This window comes from Podarcis filfolensis (assembly GCF_964270895.1).
Source record: "Podarcis filfolensis genome assembly, chromosome: 8".
Taxonomy (NCBI): domain Eukaryota; kingdom Metazoa; phylum Chordata; class Lepidosauria; order Squamata; family Lacertidae; genus Podarcis; species Podarcis filfolensis.
Genome location: NC_139611.1, coordinates 13,424,390 through 13,450,149, shown reverse-complemented (window position 1 = coordinate 13,450,149; position 25,760 = coordinate 13,424,390). Strand labels below are relative to the sequence as shown.

The 25,760-nt window shown below is 45.7% G+C and overlaps 1 protein-coding gene across 1 annotated transcript in view; it reads left to right on the top strand.

Moving 5' to 3' along the window:
• IGSF21 (immunoglobin superfamily member 21) overlaps positions 1 to 25,760 on the top strand; it is a 231,592-nt gene that overhangs the window by 65,278 nt on the left and 140,554 nt on the right. The window contains exon 2 of the mRNA XM_083628788.1: positions 16,061 to 16,173. Coding sequence (XP_083484914.1) covers positions 16,061 to 16,173 — 113 coding nt within the window. The remainder of the gene's footprint in view (positions 1 to 16,060; positions 16,174 to 25,760) is intronic.

Sequence of the window (25,760 nt, the reverse complement as noted above, 5' to 3'; positions counted from 1 at the left end):
AAGAATAAACACACCACACTCTTGTTTAAAGTTTATAAAGTTTATTAAGTATATAAAAGAAGTTTACTCACGCCATCAGTTCACAGTTGGATCACTGAAGGCAGACTTAGTTACAAAGTATATACATGTGGATTTATCCCATATGGGGATAATCCCTGTGCCCTCTGTTGGCTGGAAGTCAACAGAGTATTTCCAGCTATAAAACTGCTCCAACAACGGAGGAAGTCAAAGAGAGGGAGTGTGGCTGCATGCCTTGTCCTTCTGCTACCTGGACAGGTAAGGTCACACCCACCTCTAGTCACGTGCAAAGGAAGTATGTCCCAGCCAGGAGGAAACATTCCCCTGTGTGTCCACTCTAGGAAAACAAGGAATGTTGCACTTGACTGTTACTTATACCTCACATCCCACACAAGTGTCATCTAATCTAACCCCTTGCAATGCAGGAATCTCAACTACAGCGTCTATGGCCATCCAACCTCTGCTTAAGAACCTGCAGTGAAGGAGAATCCACCATTGTCCAAGGGGGTTCGCTGCACTGTAGAACATGCATCTTAGCAGAAAATTGTGCTGAATTTTCACATGGACATTCACTTCTCTGAATTTTGCAATACAGTTCTCCAGGCAAGCAATGTTTACAAAAACAAATATATTAGTAAAATAACAGGGAGGAAATGCATTATATTAGAAGAAATTTGCCCTAAACTGCTGGTGATTGTTCATTACAACTTTTTTATTTTTTAAAAAATGCAAATTGATGTGAAAATAAGGAGCACTGGACTTAAGCTTGGAAAAAGGCTGTCAATGAATACTAGCCACAGTGGGTATGTTCTGCCTCCATGATCAGATGTAGTAATACTTCTGCACTCCAGTTGTTGGAAACCAAAGGAGCGCAGAAGGTTCTTGTGCTCAGATCCTGCTTCTGGCATCTGGTTTCCCAGTGTGAGAACAAGATAGTGGACTAGATGGACTGCTAACTTGATCCAGCAGCCTCTTCTGATGTTCATTAAGGGTCTGGAAACCAAGCCTGATGAGGAACGGTTGAAGGAGCTGGGTATACTTAGCCTGGAAAAGAGAAGACTGAGAGGAAATATGGCAGCCAACCTGAGAGGGTGTCAGAATCTGCAGAAGACGGAATCGGGATTCAAAATCACCTTAACAGATTGGAGAACTGGGCCCAAAATAACAAAACCAATTTCAATAGGGACAAATGTAAGGTTCTGCATTTGGGCAGGAAGAACCAGCTGCACAAGTATAAGATGGGGGAGACCTGGCTTGCCAGTAGTGCATGTGAAAAGGATCTAGGGATGTTAGTAGACCACAAGCTTAATGTGCGTCAGCAGTGTGATGCTGCAGCAACAAAATCTAATGCTATTCTAGGTTGCATCAGCAGAAGTCTAATGTCCAAATCAAGGGAAGCAATAGTACCACTCTATTCTGCCTTGGTCAGACCACATCTGGAATACTGTGTCCAGTTCTGGGCACCACAAGTTAAGAATGATACTGACAAGCTGGAAGGTTTGCAGAAGAGGGCAACCAAGATGATCAAGGGTCTGGAAACCAAGACTTATGAGGAACAGTTGAAGGAGCTGTTTAACCTGGAAAAGAAGACACTGAGAGGGGATATGATAGCCATCTTTAAATATCTCAAAGGCTGTCACATGGAAGATGGAGCAAGCTTGTTTTCTCCTGCTACAGAGGGTAGAACTTGAACCAATGACTTCAAGATACAAGAACTAAACATCAGGAAGAACTTTCTGACTGTAATAGCTGTTCAACAGTGGGAACGGTCTCCCTCAGAAGGTGGTGAACTCTCCTTCCCTGGAGGTGTTTAAGCAATGTTTGGTTGGCCATCTGTCGAGGATTTTTTAGCTGAGATTCCTTCATTGCAGGGCGTTGGACTAAATGACTCTCGGGCTCCATTGCAACTCTACAGTTCTATGATTCTGAAAATGAGAAAGCACAACTGACAGGTTCATCTGTCCCTAGTAACATGACGCCATTCCTCCAAATGCATCGTGGTGCCCTCTCAGCCGTGCTGCAAAGTCCCTCATGCAGGTGACCTTGGCGTGGTCTGGGTAGGGAATCTTTTGCAGTCCAAACACATGCCAGCCCGCCCGCCCACCGAACTGAATCGAGGGCCCTGGAACACAGAGTGATTTGTATGCTCAGGGAGACGTCACCTTCTTTTCAGAATGGAGAGAGGCGGTTTGAGGAGCCGTTTTTCAATGTTTGACACAAGCGTCTCTTTTGCTCTTGCGCTGGACCAGATAACTATCAATAGCTGGAGAGATTAGAGTCTCTCTCTCTCTCTCTCTCTCTCTCTCTCTCTCTCTCTCTCTCTCTCTCTCTCTCTCTCTTTGTGTGTGTGTGTGTATTCTTTAAAAGGGAGGAGCAGAGGCAAAATGAAGATGGAGAATATTGGCTTCTACAGACACAAACAGAGCCCCTTTGGATTATATCTGATTTTTTTGATTTGCCATGAAATGAAGCGGAATATTGGGAGATTCAGGACAGATAGAAGAAATTGCTTCTTTTTTCTATATAATTTTTTAATTATATTTTTCAAAGATTTTCACAACAATCTTCAAATCCAATAATTACATTGTTTCATATATTGACTTCCCACCCTCTCCTCACAGCGGGTTTTTTTTTTTTACTAAAACTTTTTGTTTTGTTTTGTTTTGTTTTGCTATGGCATCAGCTTGCTGCCTCATGTTCCGCTAAGATCCCTAGATGCTTTTCACAAGTACTGCTAGTAAGCCAGGTGTCCCCAGTCTTATATTTGTGCAGCTTCTCTTTCCTGCCCAAGTACAGAACCTGAAATTTGTCCTGATTGAAATGCCTTTTGTTAGTTTGTTCCTAGCTCTCCCATCTGTTGAGTTCGTCTTGAATCCTGATTCTGTCTCTTGAAGCATTAGCTATCCCTCCCGGTTTGGTGCTGTTGTAAACAAAATCTGCCCTTTTCCCTTACGGGGTACCCAAGAGCCCATATAGAGTCCTTACATAGGTTCCCTATTGGTAGAAGAAAATAACAGAGGCCAACCAGAGAATATTGAGAAGCAAAGCAGATAGTAAGCCTGATCTTTATTGATCTGTTGCAACAGGGTCCTCACTCACCACACACAGGAGGGAGGAGAAACCCAGAACAAGGCCTTATATGGACTTTTCAAATTGCCACCCTGTAGATCAAGACCACCCCCAGATACATCATGCATACATCACAGAAGGGGTGTAACCTAAGACCACCCCCCCAGATACATCATACATACATCACAGAAGGGGGGTAACCTAAGACCACCCCTCAGATACATCATACCTACATCACAGGAAAGGCGGTCTAAAACAGAAATTTGAATATTGCTTTTCTCCTGTCGTTGTTTATCTCCTGTCTGGCAGGTTACTTGATTGGATACGCTGCTTACTAGATTGGATTGCCTGGGGAGCCTGGCCAGTCTTTTGTAATGATAAATACTTAGTTCCTGGGCCATGCCACAGGCTCACACCCTATTCAAACACAGACATACCCTTAAGACAGGATTTGTGAGGAAAGAGACAATGGGGAGGTTTCCCACTTTGACCTTGCAAAGAAAACATTTGCTCAGTTTAGGAATCAAAATGGTTCCAGGTTAGTCTTCCTGTGCTGATCTATGTACGTGCTTGGTTGGTACACTTATGAACATTTAACATCTAAGACCTCAAAATTCCTATCACAGTGCCATCTACAGATTGGATGAGCGACCCCTCAATTCCCTCTTCCAAGTCGTTTATAAAGACATTGAACAGCAACAGGCCCAGGACAGAACCCTGCGGCACCCCACTCGTCACTTTTTTCCCAGGATGATGATAAGAGACAAGAGACCAACATGTGAGCCACTTCAACTTCCTGCCTGATTATCGCAACGCTATGCCACCAATCAGGCTTGGCAACCTGCCGATGTCACTGAGGGCAGAGCCATTTCAGAGCAAGGGCGTTGCTTTATGAATCGGCCGGCATTTCTGAAGCAATTGCTGATATATCGCGGCAAGCGGTGGTGGGAATTCTGGCAAGGCCAGCAAGCAGTTCCTGAGAAACCTCCAGCTTTTACTAAAAGCACAATTGGTAGAAGGAGTTTTTAAAAAGGAATTCCTCAGGTTAGCCTGGCACTGTGTGGATCCCAATATCACACACACACACACACACAGATAGAGTATGGAACACAATCTGTGTGTTATCTCCCACTCCCCGGTTCCCGTTGTTGCCAAACTGGCAATTTCACCCGGGCTGCATACTTTCTTCCAATCGCTGCTGTTTATCTGCATCAACAACAAGCAAGCAAGCCTTCACTCTGTTGGATCTCGACATTTCATTAACATGCAGGCTGCTTTTAAAAAAAAAAAAAAAAACAGAGCCGGCAAATATCAGCCATGTCTGGGCCCTCCTGAGTTGCTCTGCTTACTCTGATAAGACTCCCCGTCAGCTCAGCTTATTCATTGTGGATCCAAGCGCCTGGGCTGGATAAGATGCCTGCTTTTCCAATTCTGCCGGGGTGGTGCGCTGGGGTTGGGGGTTATCAGCAGCTGATTAAAAGCCTGCGATTGTTGAGGTTTGCAAGTTTGGGAGGGAAACTGTGGGCTTTTTTAAAAAAAAGTGGGGGGAGTTTTGTCTGTATCTCTCCTCTCTGGGGTGCAAAAATACTTGTTACTGCCGCAGGTACATGTTACTGCTGCTACTATGTGATACTTCTTTAATGTTGATAACAGGATGGGTGCTATGAAAAGGAGGGATGTGATGATGAGGCTAAAGGCTCAGAATCTGTATTTTAAGAGCATCAAATGAGTCTTGCTGGATCATGCTAGCCCCGCCTCCTGTTCTCACAGTAGCCAACCAGATACCCAAATGTGAAGCCCCAAAACCATACCCTCCAAAATTTCCTCAATGAAAATAGGAGCATCCTATTCCATCATTATCATCATGGGGTTTTTATTATTTACACCCCACCCATCTGTCTGGATTGCCCCAACCACTTTGGGCAGCTTCCAAAATACAGTGGTACCTCAGGTTACAGACGCTTCAGGTTACATACGCTTCAGGTTAGAGACTCTGCTAACCCAGAAATAGTACCTCAGGTTAAGAACTTTGTTTCAGGATGAGAACAGAAATCATGCTCCGGTGGCGCGGCAGAAGCAGGAGGTCTCATTAGCTAAAGTGGTGCTTCAGGTCAAGAACAGTTTCAGGTTAAGAACGGACCTCCAGAACAAATTAAGTACTTAACCCGAGGTACCACTGTATATAAAACCTTAATAAGACATTAAACATTATACAGGGGCTGCCTTCAGATATTTTCTAAGGCTTGTCTAGTTACTTATCTCCTTGGCTCGGGGGTCGCAAAGCTCCAACATTTCTGTGATGAAAATAGGGACATCCAGTGGCGTAGCGTGGGGGTGCAGGGGGGGCCGGCCGCACCGGGCGCAACATCTGGGGTTAGGGCAAATCCACGGGTTAGGGGGCGCAAATTACTTGCCTTGCCCCGGGTGCTGACAACCCACGCTACGCCACTGGGGAAAAGCGGGACCTTCCGGGATCAGATCAGAAACCGGGATGGCTTCTGTAAATCCAGGACTGTCCCTGGAAAATAGGGACACTTGGAGGGTCTGGAGTCTGTATTTTAAAAGCATAAGAAGAAGAGTCATGCTTGATCAGGGCAAATTGGGGCCCACCTAGTCCAGATGTCCACATGTGAAGCTGCAAAACCAGGACCCAAGCATGAGAGCACTCTTCTCTCTTGCATGATACTTACTCCAAGTGCAAGAAAGTCTCCACCTCTAATTTAGCTATTCTGGACAATATCCTTTCAGTAGGCCTTCTCTGCCATGAGTTTACCAAATTTGATGAGAAGGTATCTAGAGGATCACTGAAAAAAGAAAGGGATGGGGAGGAAAAATGAAATATTTGCACCTAGAGGAAGCAGATCTGGCCACTGACCAAGCTTTCTTTCTTTCCCCAATATTTTCTCTTCTGGGCTAGTTTGTCTTGGAAGACAACTTGTCCGTCTGGCCAATCCAGTAGGTAAGCAATTTGTTTCAGACCCCCCCCTTGGGCATTTTGGCACTTTCTCAGATAAAGGGAGGGTGGTGGAGAGGAGAAATAAGCAAAAGCTGCTGTCTGTATCCACCGCAATCAGCCTGAGCTAAACGCTTTCTCTCCCAGCCGAGCATTGCAGGGGTGTGAAATCGAGAATAGAGTGCACGAGATTCTATATTTTTTTCCCCTGACTGCCTCCACGAGTCACAGGGTTTGGTGTTAACAAAAATATAGATCTAAAAATTCCACCAGTGTAGGAATAATATGCTTTGGATTTCTTGTTAGGCTTCTTGTTTTGAAGGCAGTCATAGCGGGCATCTGTGTTGTTGTTGTTGTTGTTTAGTCGTTTAGTCGTGTCCGACTCTTCGTGACTCCATGGACCAGAGCACGCCAGGCACTTCTGTCTTCCACTGCCTCCCACAGTTTGGTCAAACTCATGCTGGTAGCTTCGAACACACTATCCAACCATCTCATCCTCTGTCGTCCCCTTCTCCTTGTGCCCTCCATCTTTCCCAACATCAGGGTCTTTTCCAGGGAGTCTTCTCTTCTCATGAGGTGGCCAAAATATTGGAGCCTCAGCTTCACAATCTGTCCTTCCAGTGAGCACTCAGGGCTGATTTCTTTAAGAATGGATACGTTTGATCTTCTTGCAGTCCATGGGACTCTCAAGAGTCTCCTCCAGCACCATAACTCAAAAGCATCAATTCTTCGGCGATCAGCCTTCTTTATGGTCCAGCTCTCACTTCCATACATCACTACTGGGAAAACCATAGCTTTAACTATACGGACCTTTGTTGGCAAGGTGATGTCTCTACTTTTTAAGATGCTGTCTAGGTTTGTCATTGCTTTTCTCCTAAGAAGCAGGCGTCTTTTAATTTTGTGGCTGCTGTCACCATCTGAATATGGTCTGAAGCAGGCATCTGTACTGGGCGTCTATTTCCCACCAGGGACCCTGCTAAGAATAAGAGCCCCCTGGAACTGCTGCTTCTCTTCACCATTGCATCGTGTTTTCTCATTCACCCATCTGTTGCTCTGGTCCAGGACTCACTGAGGAAGAATCATAGTTTGGAAGGCAACCCCCAAGGGTTAATTCGCCCAACCCACTGAGGTGCAGGAATCCCAGGTACAGATGCCCTGGCAGGTGGCCATTCAACCAGTGGTGTAGCAAGCAAACACAATTAAAACCAAAATAATTCTAAAACAGCTGAAACATTCTATAAACAGTTACAATTAAAAACATTTAAAAAGCACTTTGTTTTAAAACATTCTTAAAGGAATCACAGTTCGCAACATTCTTCCACCCAATGATTACCGGGTTTCCAGGAACAGTTTTACCCAGCTGTCCAATGACTGGGTAAACAGGATTGCTTTCAAATTCCTCCCAGAAGTCACTTGGGAGGACATTTAACAACAAGGGAACCACCCCCAAAAAGGCCCTGCTGTGTGCCAACCAGACAGTCCCAGTTGGGCATTCTGGAGGCTGTCATAAAACTGTCCCTCGCCTGTCATTCACAGATAGCCTTCCTGCCAGAATCAGGCTTCTGTGCCTTAAAGGCTTTGAAGCTCTTCCCTGATTGGTTGGTGTCAATGCCACCAGGGATCCCAGGCTTGTGGGCAGTTAATGAAAAAGGTCTGTCACTGGAGCTGGAGCAGTAATTTTTGTGCTGAAAGAAGACACGTAAACAAATATTGGATATGAATGGAAAGCAGGTTATTTTTTCTTTCTTCCCCTCCTGCATCTTATCTACCCAACACCTTTCAGTGCCAGAGTTCCTTGGAAGGCATGGCGGAAACTTGGCCATTCATGAAAGCCTGAGGGATATCTGGCTGGGATTCAGCCTGTGTGCTTCTGTTCTGGAGAAGGGGATTGACAGGAGTCTAGCAGTCCAACATGCTACTTGGCAAGTTGATGAGGACTAACTTGAAAGGCCCTGTTTCCTTAAAATTAGCTTGGCTGATGGTCAGGGGTGGTGATGGGAGTTGTGGTTCAGTTGTGGTTTTCTCTACCCATGAATTAAATGAAGGCAGAATTCTGACAGAAATAGCTAAGGGCAGCAAAGAAAAGTGATGGTCAGAGTTGCGATGGAGGGCAATGAAAGCAAGTGATGTTATGGTAGAAGTATCTAGGGGAAGTAAAGGTCTAGTTTAGGGTTGGACAGTCTGTGGCCTTCAATATATTGTTGAACTACAACTCCAACCAGCATAGACCAGTGGCCAGGGATGATGGGATCTGTTGTCTGGAAAGCAGCAGGGGCTGAAGGTTAAGAGCATAAGCATGTAAGAAGAGCCTAAATGGATGGGCCAGTATGGACCCATATGGACCAGCACCCTTTTGCATGGACAGGTGGAGTCCCCCAATCCCCGGGCACCCCCCCCCGTCATGTGGAATAACGCCTCAAGACAACGTGCTATGGGATCAAATTGGCCACAACTTTATTATATTTCAGATGTGGGTAGACCTTGGCTCAGGCATTGGGTGTTATCCCTCCCCAGTCCACTGCCGGGGACCTAGGGAACATCAGGGTTATGCAGTGGGGGGGGGGATGGGCCGGCTCTGGAGAACATATGTTCAAGCAGAGATAGCCGCCCCTGTTACGCCGCCCCCACAGGGGAGACCAATGACGACCTCTCGGCGTACGGTCAAAGCCTCCCCTAAGAAACCCCTTTAACGGGGAACCCTGGTATCGCCGCTGCAAAGAGGAAGATAGACTAAAGGATTCTGCCCAAGGCCTGATACCGCCAAAGTTGTGACGTTTTGCTACGGGAAAGGCAAAACCTGCCAATGCAGGGGAATTCCTTTCCGGCCCTTTAACAGCGACCTTGACGTAGCAGCGCCTACATACCTGTGAAGAAAAGTTAACCTGCAAAATAAGACTTAACTGAGGGTGGGTAGGGTAGGAGAAGCTCTGAAGCCAAGTGAGGATTTCCAGGTAAGATCCTCCCTCTATTGTGTGGGCAGGTGGTCCCTCCCCTACCTGGCCTGGTCTCCTTGGCAACGCTTCCCCCAGGCGGGATTGGACAACTGACTGAGGTAGGCGGAGACCTCCAGGTATCCCACCTGGGGGAAGGCGAAGCCAAGCCTGTGTTGATGCAGCCGCTCCAGATCCAGATCCACACAAAGGGCGCCCCCCGTTTTATGCGGGGAGTGGTCATTCTCACAGTGGCCACCCAGATGCCCATGTAAAACCAGCAAGCAAGTTGCAAGAGCAACTCTCCCCTCAATAGCCACTGAGAGCTCTCTCCTCTTTGAATTTGTCTTCTCCTCCTCTAATGCCATCCAAGTTGGTGGCTAATGATTACCTCCTGTGGAAGTGAGTTCCGCAGTTCCACTCCCTGCTGCATGAAGAAGTCCATTTTATCTGTCCTGAATCTTCGAGTATTTAGCTTCATTGGAAGCCCCTGAGTCCTAGTGTTATGAGAGAGGGAGAAAAACTTTTCCGTGTCCGCTCTTTCCATGCCACACAGAGTTTTATAAACATTGATCACGTCGCCTCTTCCTCACCTTTCCTCAGCTAAAAAGCCCCAGATGCTGCAACCTTGCCTTCGTAGGAGAGTCGCTACATTCCCCTTCATCAGGTGAGGCAGACAGCTTTTCAACCTGGACTTTTAAACTCTATCAAGATGGTTATTTTTAAAATGGAAGGACCCAACACCCCTCATTATCCTATCTTTGTGAACAGACATGCCCCTTGGCCAACGAGCAGCCTAGAATGTGTTTGTTCCATCGCTCACCTCTCCCTGCACCCTTCTCCAGGTGCCCTCTCTCTGTAAGAACCCGTTCCTCTTCCAACCTCTTATTCTTTGCCATGCATTAATCTGAGCTTTCTTTCCCTCCCCCCGCCCCCGCCCCATGACAGTTCCATTAAGAAATTATTTACATTTCTCAAAGAACGCCTCTGTTGCCTGCTCCCGTGTCATTACCTCGGTGCGGAGATGGAAATTGCGGAGAGTGAAGTGGGATCTCTCAGAAATAAGCCCTGTTGAGGTTCCATCATGGATTACGATGACAAGAGAGCCAATTTGCTTTTCAACAGGATGATGGGGTTACCAGGGAGGGTACAGGTCTAAGAGGACTTCCTGGCAGAGTGGGGCAGACAGATTCTCTCCTCCCGCCAAGTGAGATCGTATTAGCTGTGTGTTTACTTGCTGTCTCCTTAGTATTCAGGATTCGTAAAAACTGTTTGATACCTCTCCAGGACGCGGGTAGCGCTGTGGGTTAAACCACAGAGCCTGGGACTTGCCAATCAGAAGGTTGGCGGTTCAAATTCCCACGACGGGGTGAGCTCCCGTTGCTCGGTCCCTGCTCCTGCCAACCTAGCAGTTCAAAAGCATGTCAAAGTGCAAGTAGATAAATAGGTACCACTCCGGCAGGAAGGTAAACGGCGTTTCCGTGTGCTGCTTTGGTTCGCCAGAAGCAGCTTAGTCATGCTGGCCACATGACCAGGAAGCTGTACACCGGCTCCCTCGGCCAATAAAGTGAGATGCGCGCCGCAACCCCAGAGTCGGCCACGACTGGACCTAATGGTCAGGGGTCCCTTTATCTTTACCTACCTCTCCATGAAAGTTTTGGCACTTTTGAAAAGGAAGGTTGGATCTCCCTTCCTCCAAACCCATAACAGCAATGTGAAAAGCTTGCTGGATCTGACCCATGTAGTCCAGCATCCTGTTCTCACAGTGGCCAACCCAGATGCTTATGAGAGGCAGAACATAGCTAGTTTGGCTCATAAGCATTGATAGCCTTCTGCTCCAGAAATTTGCCCGATCATCTTTCAAAGCCATTCAGCTTAGTGGAAAGGGGAGTTTTTCAGCCACTAAGTAGAAGTTGCCTTATGCTTTGTGTTGACTGGAGACAATCGAGGAGGAAGGAGGTGAGTCAGCTACTGAAGATGGGCTCTAGGGTCACTCTTGAGAAAGTGCATGGTGTTCTATGGAGGAGTTGTTGTTCTGTATGTTTCAATGCTGAGTGTTTAGGAACCCAGGAAATGCAAGGTGCGTCATTTTCAATATAATGAAGTGCAAATCCTGTTATGCACAATTGTGCTTCAAGGATAGCACAGGAAAAAGGAAAATATTCAAGAACTCCAAATCATTTGCCCGTGTATGTGTCCAGAAAAATAATACATCTAGCTGAAAGGCAACAAGTGGAGATCTGCACTGATTGGTGACAGCAGATCCCTAATTATGGTTGTATCATCTTAGAATGGGAGCGTGGCCGCAAGGGAGCACGGCTGTCACAATCGTGGAGGGACCCTGCACTTCTGAATTTATAATCAAAAATTGAGAGCTGGAAGGGACACCAAGAGGCATCTAGTCCAACTCCCTGCAATTTAGGAATCTCAACTGACGCAACCATGGCAGATGGCAATCCAGCCTTTGTTTAAAAACCTCCAATAAAGGAGAGTCCAAGGAAGTCCATTGCACTCTTGAGCAGCTCCTGGAATCTCCTTCCTTTTATCCATTCATTCAGGCCCTCCCCTCTGGAACAGGAGAAATCAAGCCTACTCCATCTCTCATGAGCATAGCTGTCAACCGTCCCTTATTTGGCGGGAAACTCCCTTATCCCAGCGCCGTGTCCCGGTGCTGTCCCTTGTTGATGATGTCCCTTAAATTTCCCGGGTTTCAAAGAAAGCAGCTCCTCTCCCTCCCTCCCTGCCGGCCAGGGAGGAGGGAGGTTCCAACTGTGTTGCTTGGCTGCATTTCTCACCGAATAAGGAGTCTAAGAACGACGGGGGGGGTGGAGCTTGCATGCCTTGTGCCAATCAAATCGGCCCCGTTGCCTGGGGACTCGCCTTTGCTCATCGCTTCCCAGCGGTGGTTTTCCTTGCTGCATCCCCTTTGCCGGGTTCCTGCGCTGTGGGAACCACCGCTTGAGGCTTCGTTTGGCTGCTGGCTGGGCTTTCTGCCTTTGACTCGGAGGAGCTCAGAAGCTGAACATACCTGTGCCCGGAAAATCCCTTATTTTGGCTGCTGATCCCTTATTTCCGAGGCTGCTGGTCCCTTATTTTCAAATCTGTAAGTTGACAGCTATACTCATGAGACAGACCTTCAGATATTTGAAGATGGCTCTCGTATCACCTCTCAGCCTTCTCTTCTCTAGGCTAAACATACGCAGACACTCTCACCTGTTCCCCACCAAGCTTGGTTTTCATGCCCTTGATCACCTCAGTCGCCCTCCTCTGTACACATTCCGATTTGTCGATATCCTTCTTATACTGGGGTGCCCAGAACTAGATGCAGGATTTCAGGTGGAGTCTGACCAAGGCAGAATTTGCTACTATGTTGTTGATTACAAGGGCCTTGTTATGGGTCTCTTGCCCGCTCTGAAAAAGAGATAAAAACCTTTTGCCTTCCCTTCGCTCTGCAATCCCAGCCACTCACCAGGCAGGCCAAAGGGAAGTGGCAAAGAGATGATTGCCTTGTCTGTAATTCATAATGCATTTCCCTCAAGGTGCTTTTCCAGAGCTGTCAAGAGTCGCGCTGGCAACTTGGGCCCTTCACTGGAAAAACTATTTTATTTATTTTATTTTATTTTATTTTATTTTATTTTATTTTATTTTATTTTATTTTATTTTATTTTATTTTATTTTATTTATTTTATTTTATTTTATTTATTTTATTTTATTTTATTTTATTTTATTTTATTTTATTTTATTTTATTTTATTTTATATTTTATTTTATTTTATTTTATTTTATTTTATTTTATTTTATTTTTAAAACCCAACTGCTTCCCACTTAACCTTCCTTCCCCCATGCCTAGCCTACCAGAGCAACCTTTGGGAGGGGCCAGAATCATCATCATCATCATCATCATCATCATCATCATCATCATAATTTATTATTTATAGCCCGCCCATCTGGCTGGGCTTCCCCAGTCACTCTGGGCGGCTTCCAACAAAGATAAAAAATACATTAAAACGTCACACATTAAAAACTTCCCAGAACAGGGAACAGCCTTCAGATGTCTTCTAAATGTCAGGTACAGTGGTACTTCGGGTTACATACACTTCAGGTTACAGACTCCGCTAACCCAGGAATAGTACCTCGGGTTAAGAACTTTGCTTCAGGATGAGAACAGAAATCATGCTCCAGCGGTGCGGCAGCAGCAGGAGGCCCCATTAGCTAAAGTGGTGCTTCAGGTTAAGAACAGTTTCAGGTTAAGAATGGACCTCTGGAACGAATTAAGTACTTAACCCGAGGTACATCACCACCCGCGTCCATTTTCCTGGTTAGGACCCCTTGAATCCCTCCTAAAAGAATAAAGACACCACAGTCTCATTCATAAGCAGTAAAAAGAAAGCTACACAGCAGAGCACAGTGTGATCCCTGAAGGCAGGCTTTAGGCTTAAAGTTTCAAACATATACAAACCTAGTGACTGCATGCTAGCAGTCCATGTGGTGCTGTGGTCTAAACCACAGAGCCTAGGGCTTGCCGATCGGAATGTCGGCGGTTCGAATCCCCGCGATGGGGTGAGCTCCCGTTGCTCGGTCCCAGCTCCTGCCCACCTAGCAGTTTGAAAGCACGTCAAAGTGCAAGTAGATAAATAGGTACCACTCCGGTGGGAAGGTAAACGGCGTTTCTGTGCACTGCTCTGGTTCACCAGAAGCGGCTTAGTCATGCTGGCCACATGACCCAGAAGCTGGCTGTGGACAAACGCCGGCTCCCTCGGCCAGTAAAGCAAGATGAGCACCGCAACCCGAGTCGTCCATGACTCAACCTAATGGTCAGTGATACCTTTACCTTTAGCCAGGAAAATATTAGAACACATTTCAATTTGGACAAGCCAGCTTGAATTGTGTATTGTCTTAAGAAACTCACAGAAGTTTTCAACCAGTTTTCTGCTGTGCGACAGAAGGGAAATGTAAACTCTGCTAAGTAAAGGAACTTGCTAGCACAAGTTAGGAAGGATATTAATAAACAATATATCCTCTCCTGCTACCTTGAATATTCCCACCATCACAACTCTGCCTTCTTTTAATGCAGGGATAGGAGATTTCCTATTCTCCGGGTGTTGCTCTGCTGTAACTCTCATCATCCCTGACCTCTGCCCAGTTTCTCACTGGGATCACCAGTGAGATGTAGAGTGGAAGGTCGCTCCCAAACACCTCTCAGCCCCTTTGACCATAAGACAAATGCAGCAAGCACCTGCTTCATTGCCCACAAGAACGTCACTGAAATGGGAAGGGCCGTAGGTCAGCCGCAGAGTATCTGCCTTGCAAGCAGAAGGCCCCAGGTTCAAATCATGACACCCCTCTGCCTCAAACCCTGGAGAGCCATTGCTTGCCAGTCAGTGTAGAGAATACTGAGCTAGGTGGACCCAAGCGTCTGACTTCCCCTCGGATAATTTTCAAATGCCTCTTCCTTTTTCATGAACCAATGGGTGATGTTATTTAAAAAAAAAACCACTTGAATTAACCATTAGCATTGTCGCCTTAAGGAAAACTGTCAGTGAGATCAGTCTTGTCTCCCAGTAAGCACCTTCCCCATGGGGACTGGGAAGCTCTGAGCCCCACCACCTGTTCCCCGAGGGTCTCTGTTCGTCTTCTTGAATCTGCTCCTCAGCAGCGCCCGAGACTCTCTGACAGAATCTGTGGGATATCTCTTTCCCCAGCCTTTTATAGCACTACTGGAGCATCTAACACGTCTTGATGGAGACAGATCTCCGGCAATAAATCCCTCCCATGGCCATGTCTAATTCTTAAATATCGCAGCTTATTTTGCTAAATGTATCTTAATAGGCGAGGCATAACCGTCCTCACTGAGAGGGGAGTGAGACGGATGGAGCTGTTTGGAGTAATGAAGCATCAAGTTAATGAAGGATCCGGCGTCCGGCACTGGACGCAATGAGAGGAATGGATGTTGGTGGGAGGCGGCGGGGAGAGCGAACAGTGGCAGCTGGGGGCTAATTCTTTTTTCTTTTTTAAATCAGTGATCTGTGTTTTCTCTCGCTTCTTAATTAATCTTGCTGAGTCCTTTGGAAAATGTTGTAGGGGCTGGCTTGGTGCAGAGGCAGTTATGTACCTGGGCCAGTGCCAGATTTACATACAGTGGTACCTCGGGTTACAGACGCTTCAGGTTACAGACGCTTCAGGTTACAGACTCCGCTAATCCAGATATAGTACCTCGGGTTAAGAACTTTGCTTCAGGATGAGAACAGAAATTGCGCGGCGGCAGTGGGAGGCCCCATTAGCTAAAGTGGTACCTCAGGTTAAGAACAGTTTCAGGTTAAGAACGGACCTCCAGAATGAATTAAGTTCTTAACCCGAGGTACCACTGTATAAGCTAAACAAGCTTAGGGCTCCACTCTCTTGGGGGCCCCAAAAAAATCTAAAGGGGGAAAAATGGATGTACATTTCTAAAACACAAGATAAACAACAAATAAAATAAAACCTACATGCAGCAACAGTGTTTTGTGTTGGGTAGGCTCCTTTGATGTAAGTAATGGGCACCGCCTGCTAGCCTGCTCCCTAAAATATTCAACACAAAAAACAGCGACAATTTGTTGTTGACAAAGGACAGCTGGACATATAAAGGGCCCCATTGCCTTCAGTAGCTAAGGGCCTCACCAAACCTAAATATGGCCCTGACTTGGGCTACGGGGAGCTAAGCTGAGGAGGTATTGTGTTGCAGTGGGTGAACCGCCCTGAGACCCCCAGGTATAGGGCAGTATATAAATAAAATTAATAAGAGCCTCTTGGTCAGGCCCAAAGGGGTCCATCTAGCCTAGCATCCTGTTCTTACAAAGGCCAAATTCTTTCCTTGTCCCCCAAGCCTTGGCCACCAAGTAATTTATGTGTTGTTGTTGTTTTTCAGATAATGGTCAACTCCACACATTTTTACACTAAAGCGACAACCGCAAATCTTATGTGGTTTTCATTCTGGGGGGCAACTGAGTTTCCGGCAGCCCACCGACGTCAAGAGCTCCCGAGAGAGAGCAGAAACCTTTCAAGGTGGTTCTCGCATTCTCACCTGTCTTCTTCCATCTTTTCTTGTGCCCCAGGTTACCTGACGGTCAGCATCGAGCCGCTCCCACCTGTGGTGGTTGGGGATGCCGTCACTTTGAAATGCAACTTCAAGACGGATGGCAGGATGCGGGAAATAGTGTGGTACCGGGTAAGCGAGCCAATCCTCCTTCATCCCCCCCACCCCACCCCAAAAGTCCCCTTGAGCTGCTGTTTCGGTTTGTTTTGTGAGAGTTTTCATCATTATTTACTCGCTCTGTTGCTATATCACCTCTAAGGAGCTCAAGGTGGTAAATGTAGTTGCGTGGCGAGTTCCCACCTCCCCCCAGTGGAAATAAAGACACATGACACAGATATTTAAGGTTAATGGGCTAAATATGGCCACGACTTTATTGGTTACAGGTGATGAGCGGTATTGGCTCAGGCATTGGTCCTAACCGACTATCCGGCTTCAGCCTGTTCGCTTGAAGTCCGGGAAGGGTTAACCACCAGTAGGGGGAGTCCTGCTGATGCACATCAACTCGGAACTCCCCCAGGGTCACCGCTCGGGGGCATGCCTTGGGCCCTCACCTCCATAGGCTTCGGACAGGGCCACGCCCTCCGGAATCCTTTATCGGACTACCCTTCAATATGCGGGGCAGGTGATGGCGCTTCCTCCCCCCTTCCATCTACATAACAATACCAATACCAATGCCTAACAGCCAATATCTTTTTTTTTTAAGAAGATATTTATTAAGATTTTCCATTTTATACAAACCAAGGAAAAAAAAGGAAAAAAATTAAAAAGAAAAAATATTAAAAACACATAAATTTCATGTCTTATTTTTCAATAACATATTTCCCTGACATCCTCATACCTCCCCTTCTTGTATTCCAGTTCAAATTGTTCATCCAGCAAATCCTTATCTCATAGCATTACAGCTAAAAGCCTTATTTTCTATCCATCTTCTTAAATTATTGTAACTTATACTTTTACTTATATACAAAAAAAGAACTATTTTTTCATATTCTTTTGTACCATTACAGCTGATAACCCCTTAATTTCAATCCAACATCACTCAGTATTCCTTAATATTACAATATTTTTGCAAATAGTCTTTGAATCTCTTCCATTCTTCTTCTGCCGATTCTTCTCCCTTCTTTCGTCTGCCATTCTTCCAGAGTGGGTAGATCTTGCGTCTTCCAATACTTTGCAATGAGTATTCTTGCTGCTGTTGTAGCATACATAAAGGAAGTTCTATCCTTTTTTAACACCAATTGGCCGACCATGCCCAAGAGAAAGGCCTCTGGTTTCTTCACAAAGGTATATTTAAATACCTTTCTGGGAAATGATTTATAATGAATTGAAAAAGGTATTTAAATATGCCTAACAGCCAATATCAAGGAAGTTGTGACGATTTGCTACGAGGTAGGCAAAAAACCAAGTGGCTGGTGCCAATTTGCCAAGTGGAAAAATTCCTACCAGGCCCCTTAACGGCGACCAACCGAGGTCCATAGCAAGGTCAAAGACGGAAAAAACCTTAAAGGGCGGGAAACTGGAGCAGCTGGAAGCAGCAAAGAGGAAGATCCCAGGCCACCCCTGCATTAAATGGAGCAGGCCACGCCCCCCCCCCCAGGCCAGCCGATTGGCTGGCCAGGGGATGAAGCGATCGGGATTCCCCCAATCGCGCGGAGGCTGAGAGCCAGCCCCCACGTGCATGGTGGGAAGGTGAAGCCCGCAACCCCACCTCCTTCTACGTCAGAAGTGGCTTTCTCCCTCCTTCCCATTTTGTCCTCCCAGCAACCCTGTGAAGTAGGTTAGGCTGAGAGTGAGTGACCGGCCCCCAAAATCACACCTGGAGAGCTTCACCTTTCATTTGTTTCCTTGTTTCGTAAAATTCACCCACTGTTTGATTGTAAAACAGACGAACAAACAAACTCAAAGCAGTTTACACAAAGGACAGAACAATAAAATTCTCAATAAAAATGGACAACAAATAATTCAAAACTTTCAGAATATGGCGAAGACGCCCGCTTGTTATGAATAGGCAGGGAGTACCAAAGTGTAGGTGGTGCCATACATATTTTAATTATTTTGTGTTTTTTTAGTGTGTTTTTATGCGGTGAACAGCCCTGAGATCTGCAGATATAGGATGGCATACAAATTTTAATAATAATTAAAACCCTTGGGATCCCTTCCAACCACAGGGTGTTGTGTATATTCAACATTTAATTGTACCTGGAGTTGTTGAAGTTAATGGGCCTGGCTAACGGAAGCCTGTTAATTTAAAGGGATTCGCTCCTGAATAAAACTGAGTTAGTGGGACATTGCTATCAAAGAAACATGCCTAGGATCTTTAGAAGGTTTTTAAGACTGCAGTGCATCTTCCAGCTTGAAAGACTGGTGACTGGGAGTGGCCGCCGAGACCATACGTTAGCTCCAAGTACGTTTCTGAGCACAATTCAAAGTGTTGGTGCTGACCTTTAAAGCCCTAAACGGCCTCGGCCCAGTATACCTGAAGGAGCATCTCCACCCCCCATCGTTCAGCCCGGAAACTGAGATCCAGCGCCGAGGGCCTTCTGGAGGTTCCCTCACTGCAAGAAGTGAGGTTACAGGGAACCAGGCAGAGGGCCTTCTCGGTGGTGGTGCCCGCCCTGTAGAACGCCCTCCCATCAGATGTCAAGGAAATAAACAACTACAGTGGTACCTCGGGTTACATACGCTTCAGGTAACATACGCTTCAGGTTACAGACTCCGCTAACCCAGAAATAGTGCTTCAGGTTAAGAACCTTGCTTCAGGATGAGAACAGAAATCGTGCTCCTGCGGCGCGGCAGCAGCAGGAGGCCCCATTAGCTAAAGTGGTGCTTCAGATTAAGAACAGTTTCAGGTTAAGAACGGACCTCCGGAACGACTTAAGTACTTAACCCGAGGTACCACTGTATCTGACTTTTAGAAGACATCTGAAGGCGGCCCTGTTTAGGACGTTTTTAATATTTGATGTTTTATTGTGTTTTTATTGTTCTGTTGGGAGACTCCCAGAGTGGCTGGGGAAACCCAGCCAGATGGGCAGGGTACAAATAAATAATAATAATAATAATAATAATAATAATAATAATAATAATTATTATTATTATTATTATTATTAAAGAACTCCAGCAACCTGAATGTTTGCGGGGTGGTCCTAAATTTGACATATTTAGGTACGTAGCGGAGAGATGGAATGAACAACGGCGGAAGGGGTGGTGGTGGAACTGACCCAATGCACAGAAAGAAAAGGAAAGAGAGTATAAGCTTGTGCATTAGCAGTCTGTGTCAAACGCCATTTAGTTTCAGGTCACCTGGGCAGCTGCTGGAGCCGTAGGTCCATTTATCTAGAAACCCATTAAGTCTTTTCGGGAGGTGGAGGGAAATGACAGGAGTTTAACCCTGCCCGAGAAGCTGATTGTCTTCCCCTTTCTCCGGCTGCTGCTCTCTCCACTCATTCTGGGCCAACCTGCCTGCGGAAGACGGGAGAAAATCATCGGATATCTTGGCTTGGTTTGCCCCTGGTAGTGCTTCTATTTTAAAAGGAAGGGGAGAGAGAGAGAGAGACCTCTGCTCTTCTGCAATCTGGATTTGTATTTATTTTGGCCTCAGAATTCTGCATCAGACTTGGAAGTGTTCATAAAAATGAGGTCACTCTACTGGGGGGGGGTTGTGTGTGTGGATTTTCAAGGGCAAGAGCAGTGATTCAAATGCAAGCGGCCATGTTTACTGATATCATCTCCCCAACTTGTTTTTCATTACAAAAAAAAAAGTTTGCTTATTGAAATATGTATTGACTATACTTTCATAGACGTACAGGAAGATGGCATGCAGCATACAAAATCTAAAGATGTAAGCATGGATAAATACTGGTTGGTTAAAATGGAATCACGGAACAGTAGATCTGGAAGAGATCACAAGGGTCATCTAGTCCAACGCTGTGCAATATTGTTGTTTTCGTTGTTGTTATCCAACCTTTTCCCCAGACGGGTAGTCAAGGTAGCTTACAAAAAATAAAGCACAGATAAAGTTCAGAAGGCTAAAAGCATATAAAAGATAATATACATAGGTCATGTTTCCCTAACACTCACAATGCGAAAATTCACTTATCAGAAGACGAGGAATTCGTACTCCCAACTTTGCTATACACACTGCAGATTCAGAATTTTTTACTTCTTTGTTTGCCTTTTGCTGCTTGGCTGAGAACTTTAGCGATCTGTATTTTAGTAAGGTTTCAGAGGGTTTCTCTGGGTTTTCCTGGTTTCTTCTTCTTCTTTTCGTGGATCAAAATTCTGTAGGAACATATTGGAAATTTCCCCATAGGAATCAATGGAAATCTCCAACTTGTTATGTGAACGCTCACCTAATGAACAGTTTCTAGGGAAAGCATTGTGTGCAGAAAACGAGACCTGCGTGTAGTTAAAAAGTAATTAGTGTATAATAGAATTGAGACAACATAAAAATGGGACTATGCCAATCAAACAATGCCACTCCAGCAAAAGAAACCTCCCAGCAGTATGACGTATGCAATAAAGGAGAGTTCCATAAATTATAGGCTCACCAAAAAAATTCCTCTTAAGCTCCCAGAACAGGCAACAAGCAGAGCCCTTACTGCATATGGAGGGACAGAGGGCGTAGGGTGACCAGCCTCATATAACTAAAATGCTTGTCTGATTAATGCACAAAGGGGTTAATGCCATAGAGAGAGCTGTCCTGCCAGGCTTAGCTAGGTCATCCCCCTCACCTTGGGAGGAAGGAAATCAAGCCTATTGTTTCCCTCAGGCTACAATGTGAACTCTGGCGTGTAAAGAGGTCTGAGCTAGTTGCTCCAAGCTCAGACCATATGGCTTTCTGCAAGCCATCCTTGTGCTCCTATACAATAAATTTAGGAAGTTCACCACTTTGGAACTAACCTAAGTCTTACTGCCTGTGTTTTCCGACTGCTGTATGTAAAAGCACACAAATCTGACCTTTGAAGAGTTTGCAAGTAAATCATTTTTAACTTGACAAACGCGGAGTCTTTCTCTATGCTAGGTGAGGTGAAAAACATTGGAAGGAACTTTGAAGTGCATATTGGAAGGGCACTGGAAGGGTCGGAGTGAAGAGTTTGGGGGAGGAGCAGGCTTAAATAGCTATGCTCCCCATGCCAATTGGCTCAAATGAGCCACCTGACCACAGCAACTCCTCCCCTGGACCTAACCAACTGAAACTCCTTGGGAGGGGAGTTAGGGTGCAGCAAATTCTCCCCCCCCCCCATTGATGGGTAGGTCCCGCATTTCAAATCTTGAAAATTCAGTGGCCTTCTTTGATGATACATGTGTGTGTGTGTGTGTGTGTGTGTGTGTGTGTGTGTGTGTGTAACTAACTTGCTTGACATCCCAAATTGATTTTCCCTGCCTCTTTTTTTGCGACACCCTCCTACACCCAGCTGACGGGCCCCAATCTGCCTTGTAAGCAGCAAACATGAATTGGGGATTCAGTTCATTATCATGCATGATAAAAATAAATAAATCCAGAGTCACTCGCCCGTTGGTGACGGCATCCCCTTTTCCTTCGGTTCTCTCCCCCACGCCAAGCCGATTTCAATGTCAGACACCCGAGGGGATTTAAGATAAACAATCATATGATGTGGGTGTTGAGTTCGAGGGGGAGAGATAAATCCCCCGCCGAGCACTTTTAATACACAGCAACGTTTAAGATTCCCTGAGCTAACGCACGGCAATTCTCTGTTGGCCTTGTCTGACCCGGACAAGGAGCGAATCAGCTCTGATGGGAAGTGAAGGGCCTGGGTGGTGAGATGGTGCAGTTTGGCTTGTTGCTGCTGTCAAGAGGTTGAAGGCCGTGGAGAGGTCTTTGTGGGGCTGTATGCAGGACGTAGGGGGTGGGCGGTCATGGCAGCAGCCGCTGATTTCCCCCGAGTCAGCTTGTGCAGCCAACTCAGAGACCACAGAATCATAATTCTTCTCCAGCTCTTCCAAAGTTCAGCACATAAAACAGCAACCTACAGGTGTCCACCCACCAGCCTCTTGGCGGAGATCAGCGCGCATCATCCACATGGCAGTTTTACGACGAGGAGAGTGGGGCAAACTCAGAGCGAGGGGATTAACCTAGAGGGTGCTAAATGGCGATTGGACAAATCCACGGAGGAGAGGGCTATTGGTGACTACCAGCCGTGATGGCTATACCTTGCCTCCATGGTGGAGGTTTTATGCTTTTGAATCTCAGTTGCTGGAAATGGCAGAAGCAGACCCTGTTTTCCAGGACAGTCCTGGATTTACAGAAGCCGTCCGGGTTTCTGATTTTATCCCGAAATGCTCTGCTTTTGAGTAATAATTATATTACAGCCATAATTTATTATTTATACCCTGGCTATCTGGCTGGGTTTCCTCAGCCACTCTGGGCGGCTCCCAACGGAATAATAATAATAATAATAATAATAATAATAATAATAATAAAGCGACAAAACATCAACATTAAAAGCTTCCCTAAACAGGGCTGCCTTCAGATGTCAGATAGTCAGATAGTTTTTTATTTCCTTGACATCTGGTGGGAGGGCGCTCTACAGGGCAGGCACCACTACCGAGAAGGCCCTCTGCCTGGTTCCCTGTAACTTCACTTCTCACAGTGAGGGAACCGCCAGAAGGCCCTTGGCGCTGGACCTCAGCATCCAGGCTGAACGATGGGGGAGGAGATGTTCCTTCAGGTATACTGGGCTGAAGCCATCTGTAGGATGTCCTTATTTTCATGGGAGAAATGTGGGAGGGCATGGAGTTATTTGACCCCAGCCCCAAGCAAAGGAGAGAAGTAACTATACAACCTTTAGAAGACACATGAAGGGAAGTTTAAAAAAAAATGTTTAAAGTTTTATTGTGTTTTTGTATATGTTGGAAGCCACTCAGAGCGGCTTGGGCAACCCAGTCAGATGAGCGGGGTATTATTATTATTATTTAGGATGTCCATATTTTCTTTCCCCCCCTTTTTTCTAATATTTTTATTTCATTTTAATACATCACTGTCAGGGAACTGCCATCGGAGCTAGAGGCGGAGGGAAGGCTCCAGAGGGATGCCGGAGAGGGTCCCAGTAGGGAGAGAGGCAGCCCATCTGCTGGGGAAGGAAATCAGCGTAACACCAGTGGAGAAGGGGGGCAGATGGGGGAATCGGAGAGGAGGCTCCAAGACTCCTCGCCGGAGACCAGCGGAGAGAGTACAGGTACTCCGCTGCCCACACCCTCCCTGCGCAGAAGACTTCTGCGCAGGGAGAGTAGGAGGAGACTGGGCGTCAAAGAACTTCTTTGCTGGAAGAAGTTCAAGAAACACCCACTGACGGATTCTGCTAGCAACTGAGACAGCCACGAAGCTAGAGGCTGTCCAGACAGAAAGGGTTCAACCAGGTAACCTAGCCAGGAGTGGCGGCAACTTACGCACGAGCAACCCCTAGAACCATTACAATCACATACAAAAAAGAAATATGAAGATAAACAAATATCCATCACCTCCTAACAACTCAGAAAGAAAAACATCATCATCAGCAACAACAATACATCGAATAGTGCTCACAATACATTTAACATAAAATGACTTTTTCCTATGTAGCTGACTTCCTGTCTACTCCTTACTTCTATTTCTCATCCATTATTCACTGCCATATTATAGCATATTTTGGCTTTAATGTTATTTATTCTATCCTAGGTTTTCCATCAGATTTAAAACTCCTAATGTCCATATTTTCAACAGGGAAATGTTGGCAGGTATGCAGAAGGGGAGAAGGCTCTTATTTTGTTGTCGATTAGTCGTTTAGTCGTGTCTGACTCTTCGTGACCCCATGGACCAGAGCACGCCAGGCACTCCTGTCTTGCCCTGCCTCCCGCAGTTTGGTCATACTCATGCTGGTAGCTTCAAGAACACTGTCCAACCATCTCGTCCTCTGTCGTCCCCTTCTCCTTGTGCCCTCCATCTTTTCCAACATCAGGGTCTTTTTTTTTTTAATAAATTTTTTATTAGTTTTTCAACACATATTAAAGACAATACAACACAATACATAAACAAACAAACATATAAACACGTATAATTTCTTGACCTTTCTTTCCTAAAACCTTCTTTCAGTGACTTCCCCATACCTCCCCTTTCTGCATCCCTGTTTTAAATCATTCCAGCAACCCCTAATTTCAATTTCTTATGGCACTTTCTTTAAATCTTTTTTCTCATATCCAATTGTTTGTCACTGCAATTCTATTTTGCATTACCCAAGACATTTTAACATTCATTAATTTTACAACAATTCTTAAGATAAACTTTAAATTTCTTCCAGTCTTCTTCCACCGTCTCTTTCCCTTGGTCACGGATTCTGCCAGTCATCTCCGCCAGTCCCATGTAGTCGATCACCTTGGTCTGCCATTCTTCCAGTGTGGGTAGTTCTTGTGTCTTCCAATACTTTGCTAAAAGTACTCTTGCTGCTGTTGTAGCATACATAAAAAACGTCCTATCTTTCCTTGACACCAATTGGCCTACCATGCCCAGGAGGAAGGCTTCTGGTTTCTTCACAAATGTTCATTTAAGCACCTTTTTCATTTCATTATAAATCATTTCCCAGAAGACCTTGATCCTTGGGCACGTCCACCAAAGGTGGTAGAAAGTACCTTCAGTTTCCTTACATTTCCAACATTTATTATTGGGCGTATGATAAATTTTTGCAAGCTTGACTGGGGTCATGTACCACCTATATATCATTTTCATAATGTTCTCTCTTAAGGCATTACATGCCGTGAACTTTATACCGGTGGTCCACAACTGTTCCCAGTCAGCAAACATAATGTTATGACCAATGTCTTGTGCCCATTTAATCATAGCTGATTTAACCGTCTCATCCTGTGTATTCCATTTCAACAGCAAGTTGTACATTCTTGACAAATTCTTAGTATTGGGTTCCAATAACTCTGTTTCTAATTTTGACCTCTCCACCTGGAAGCCAATTTTTCTGTTCCAACATCAGGGTCTTTTCCAGGGAGTCTTCTCTTCTCACGAGGTGGCCAAAGTATTGGAGCCTCAGCTTCAGGATCTGTCCTTCCAGTGAGCACTCAGGGCTGATTTCCTTCAGAATGGATAGGTTTGATCTTCTTGCAGTCCATGGGACTCTCAAGAGTCTCCTCCAGCACCATAATTCAAAAGCATCAATTCTTTGGCGATCAGCCTTCTTTATGGTCCAGCTGAATGCTCTTATGCTCAGGCCCTAATTGAGGATTTCCCTCAGGCAACTGTTCAGCCACTGTGCGAAGCAGATCCTGGACTGGATGGGCTGTTGGCCCATTCTTATTCTCGTATGCCTACTTTGAGTACGGCTAACAATAAGAGACAATCAGAAGTTTCCAAATGGAAAGAAATTGAAAGAAAAAAACCCCCGTCCTTCCAAGTTCTTCTATACCATTGTAGTATCATCTCCATGTCTCAATTTCCCTATGTTGCATTTTTATGACAAATGAGTGCAGGCCTAATTATCCACTCTACTTCTGGTAAAACTCACAGCTCATCCCCCTTCCCCCCAATCCCATAAGACTCATTGATCATCCCAATTATGCTCATTAGCACTTTCTCCATGTCTTCGTTATCTTCCGATAACAGCATCTGACTCCCTGGCACCCCCATTTTTTTTGCAGTCCTCCGGAACAGAACACCACAGGGGTCTCTTTTCATCCTGGGTCTATTCGTTAGTACATCCCATTTGAAAAAAGTTAGCAGA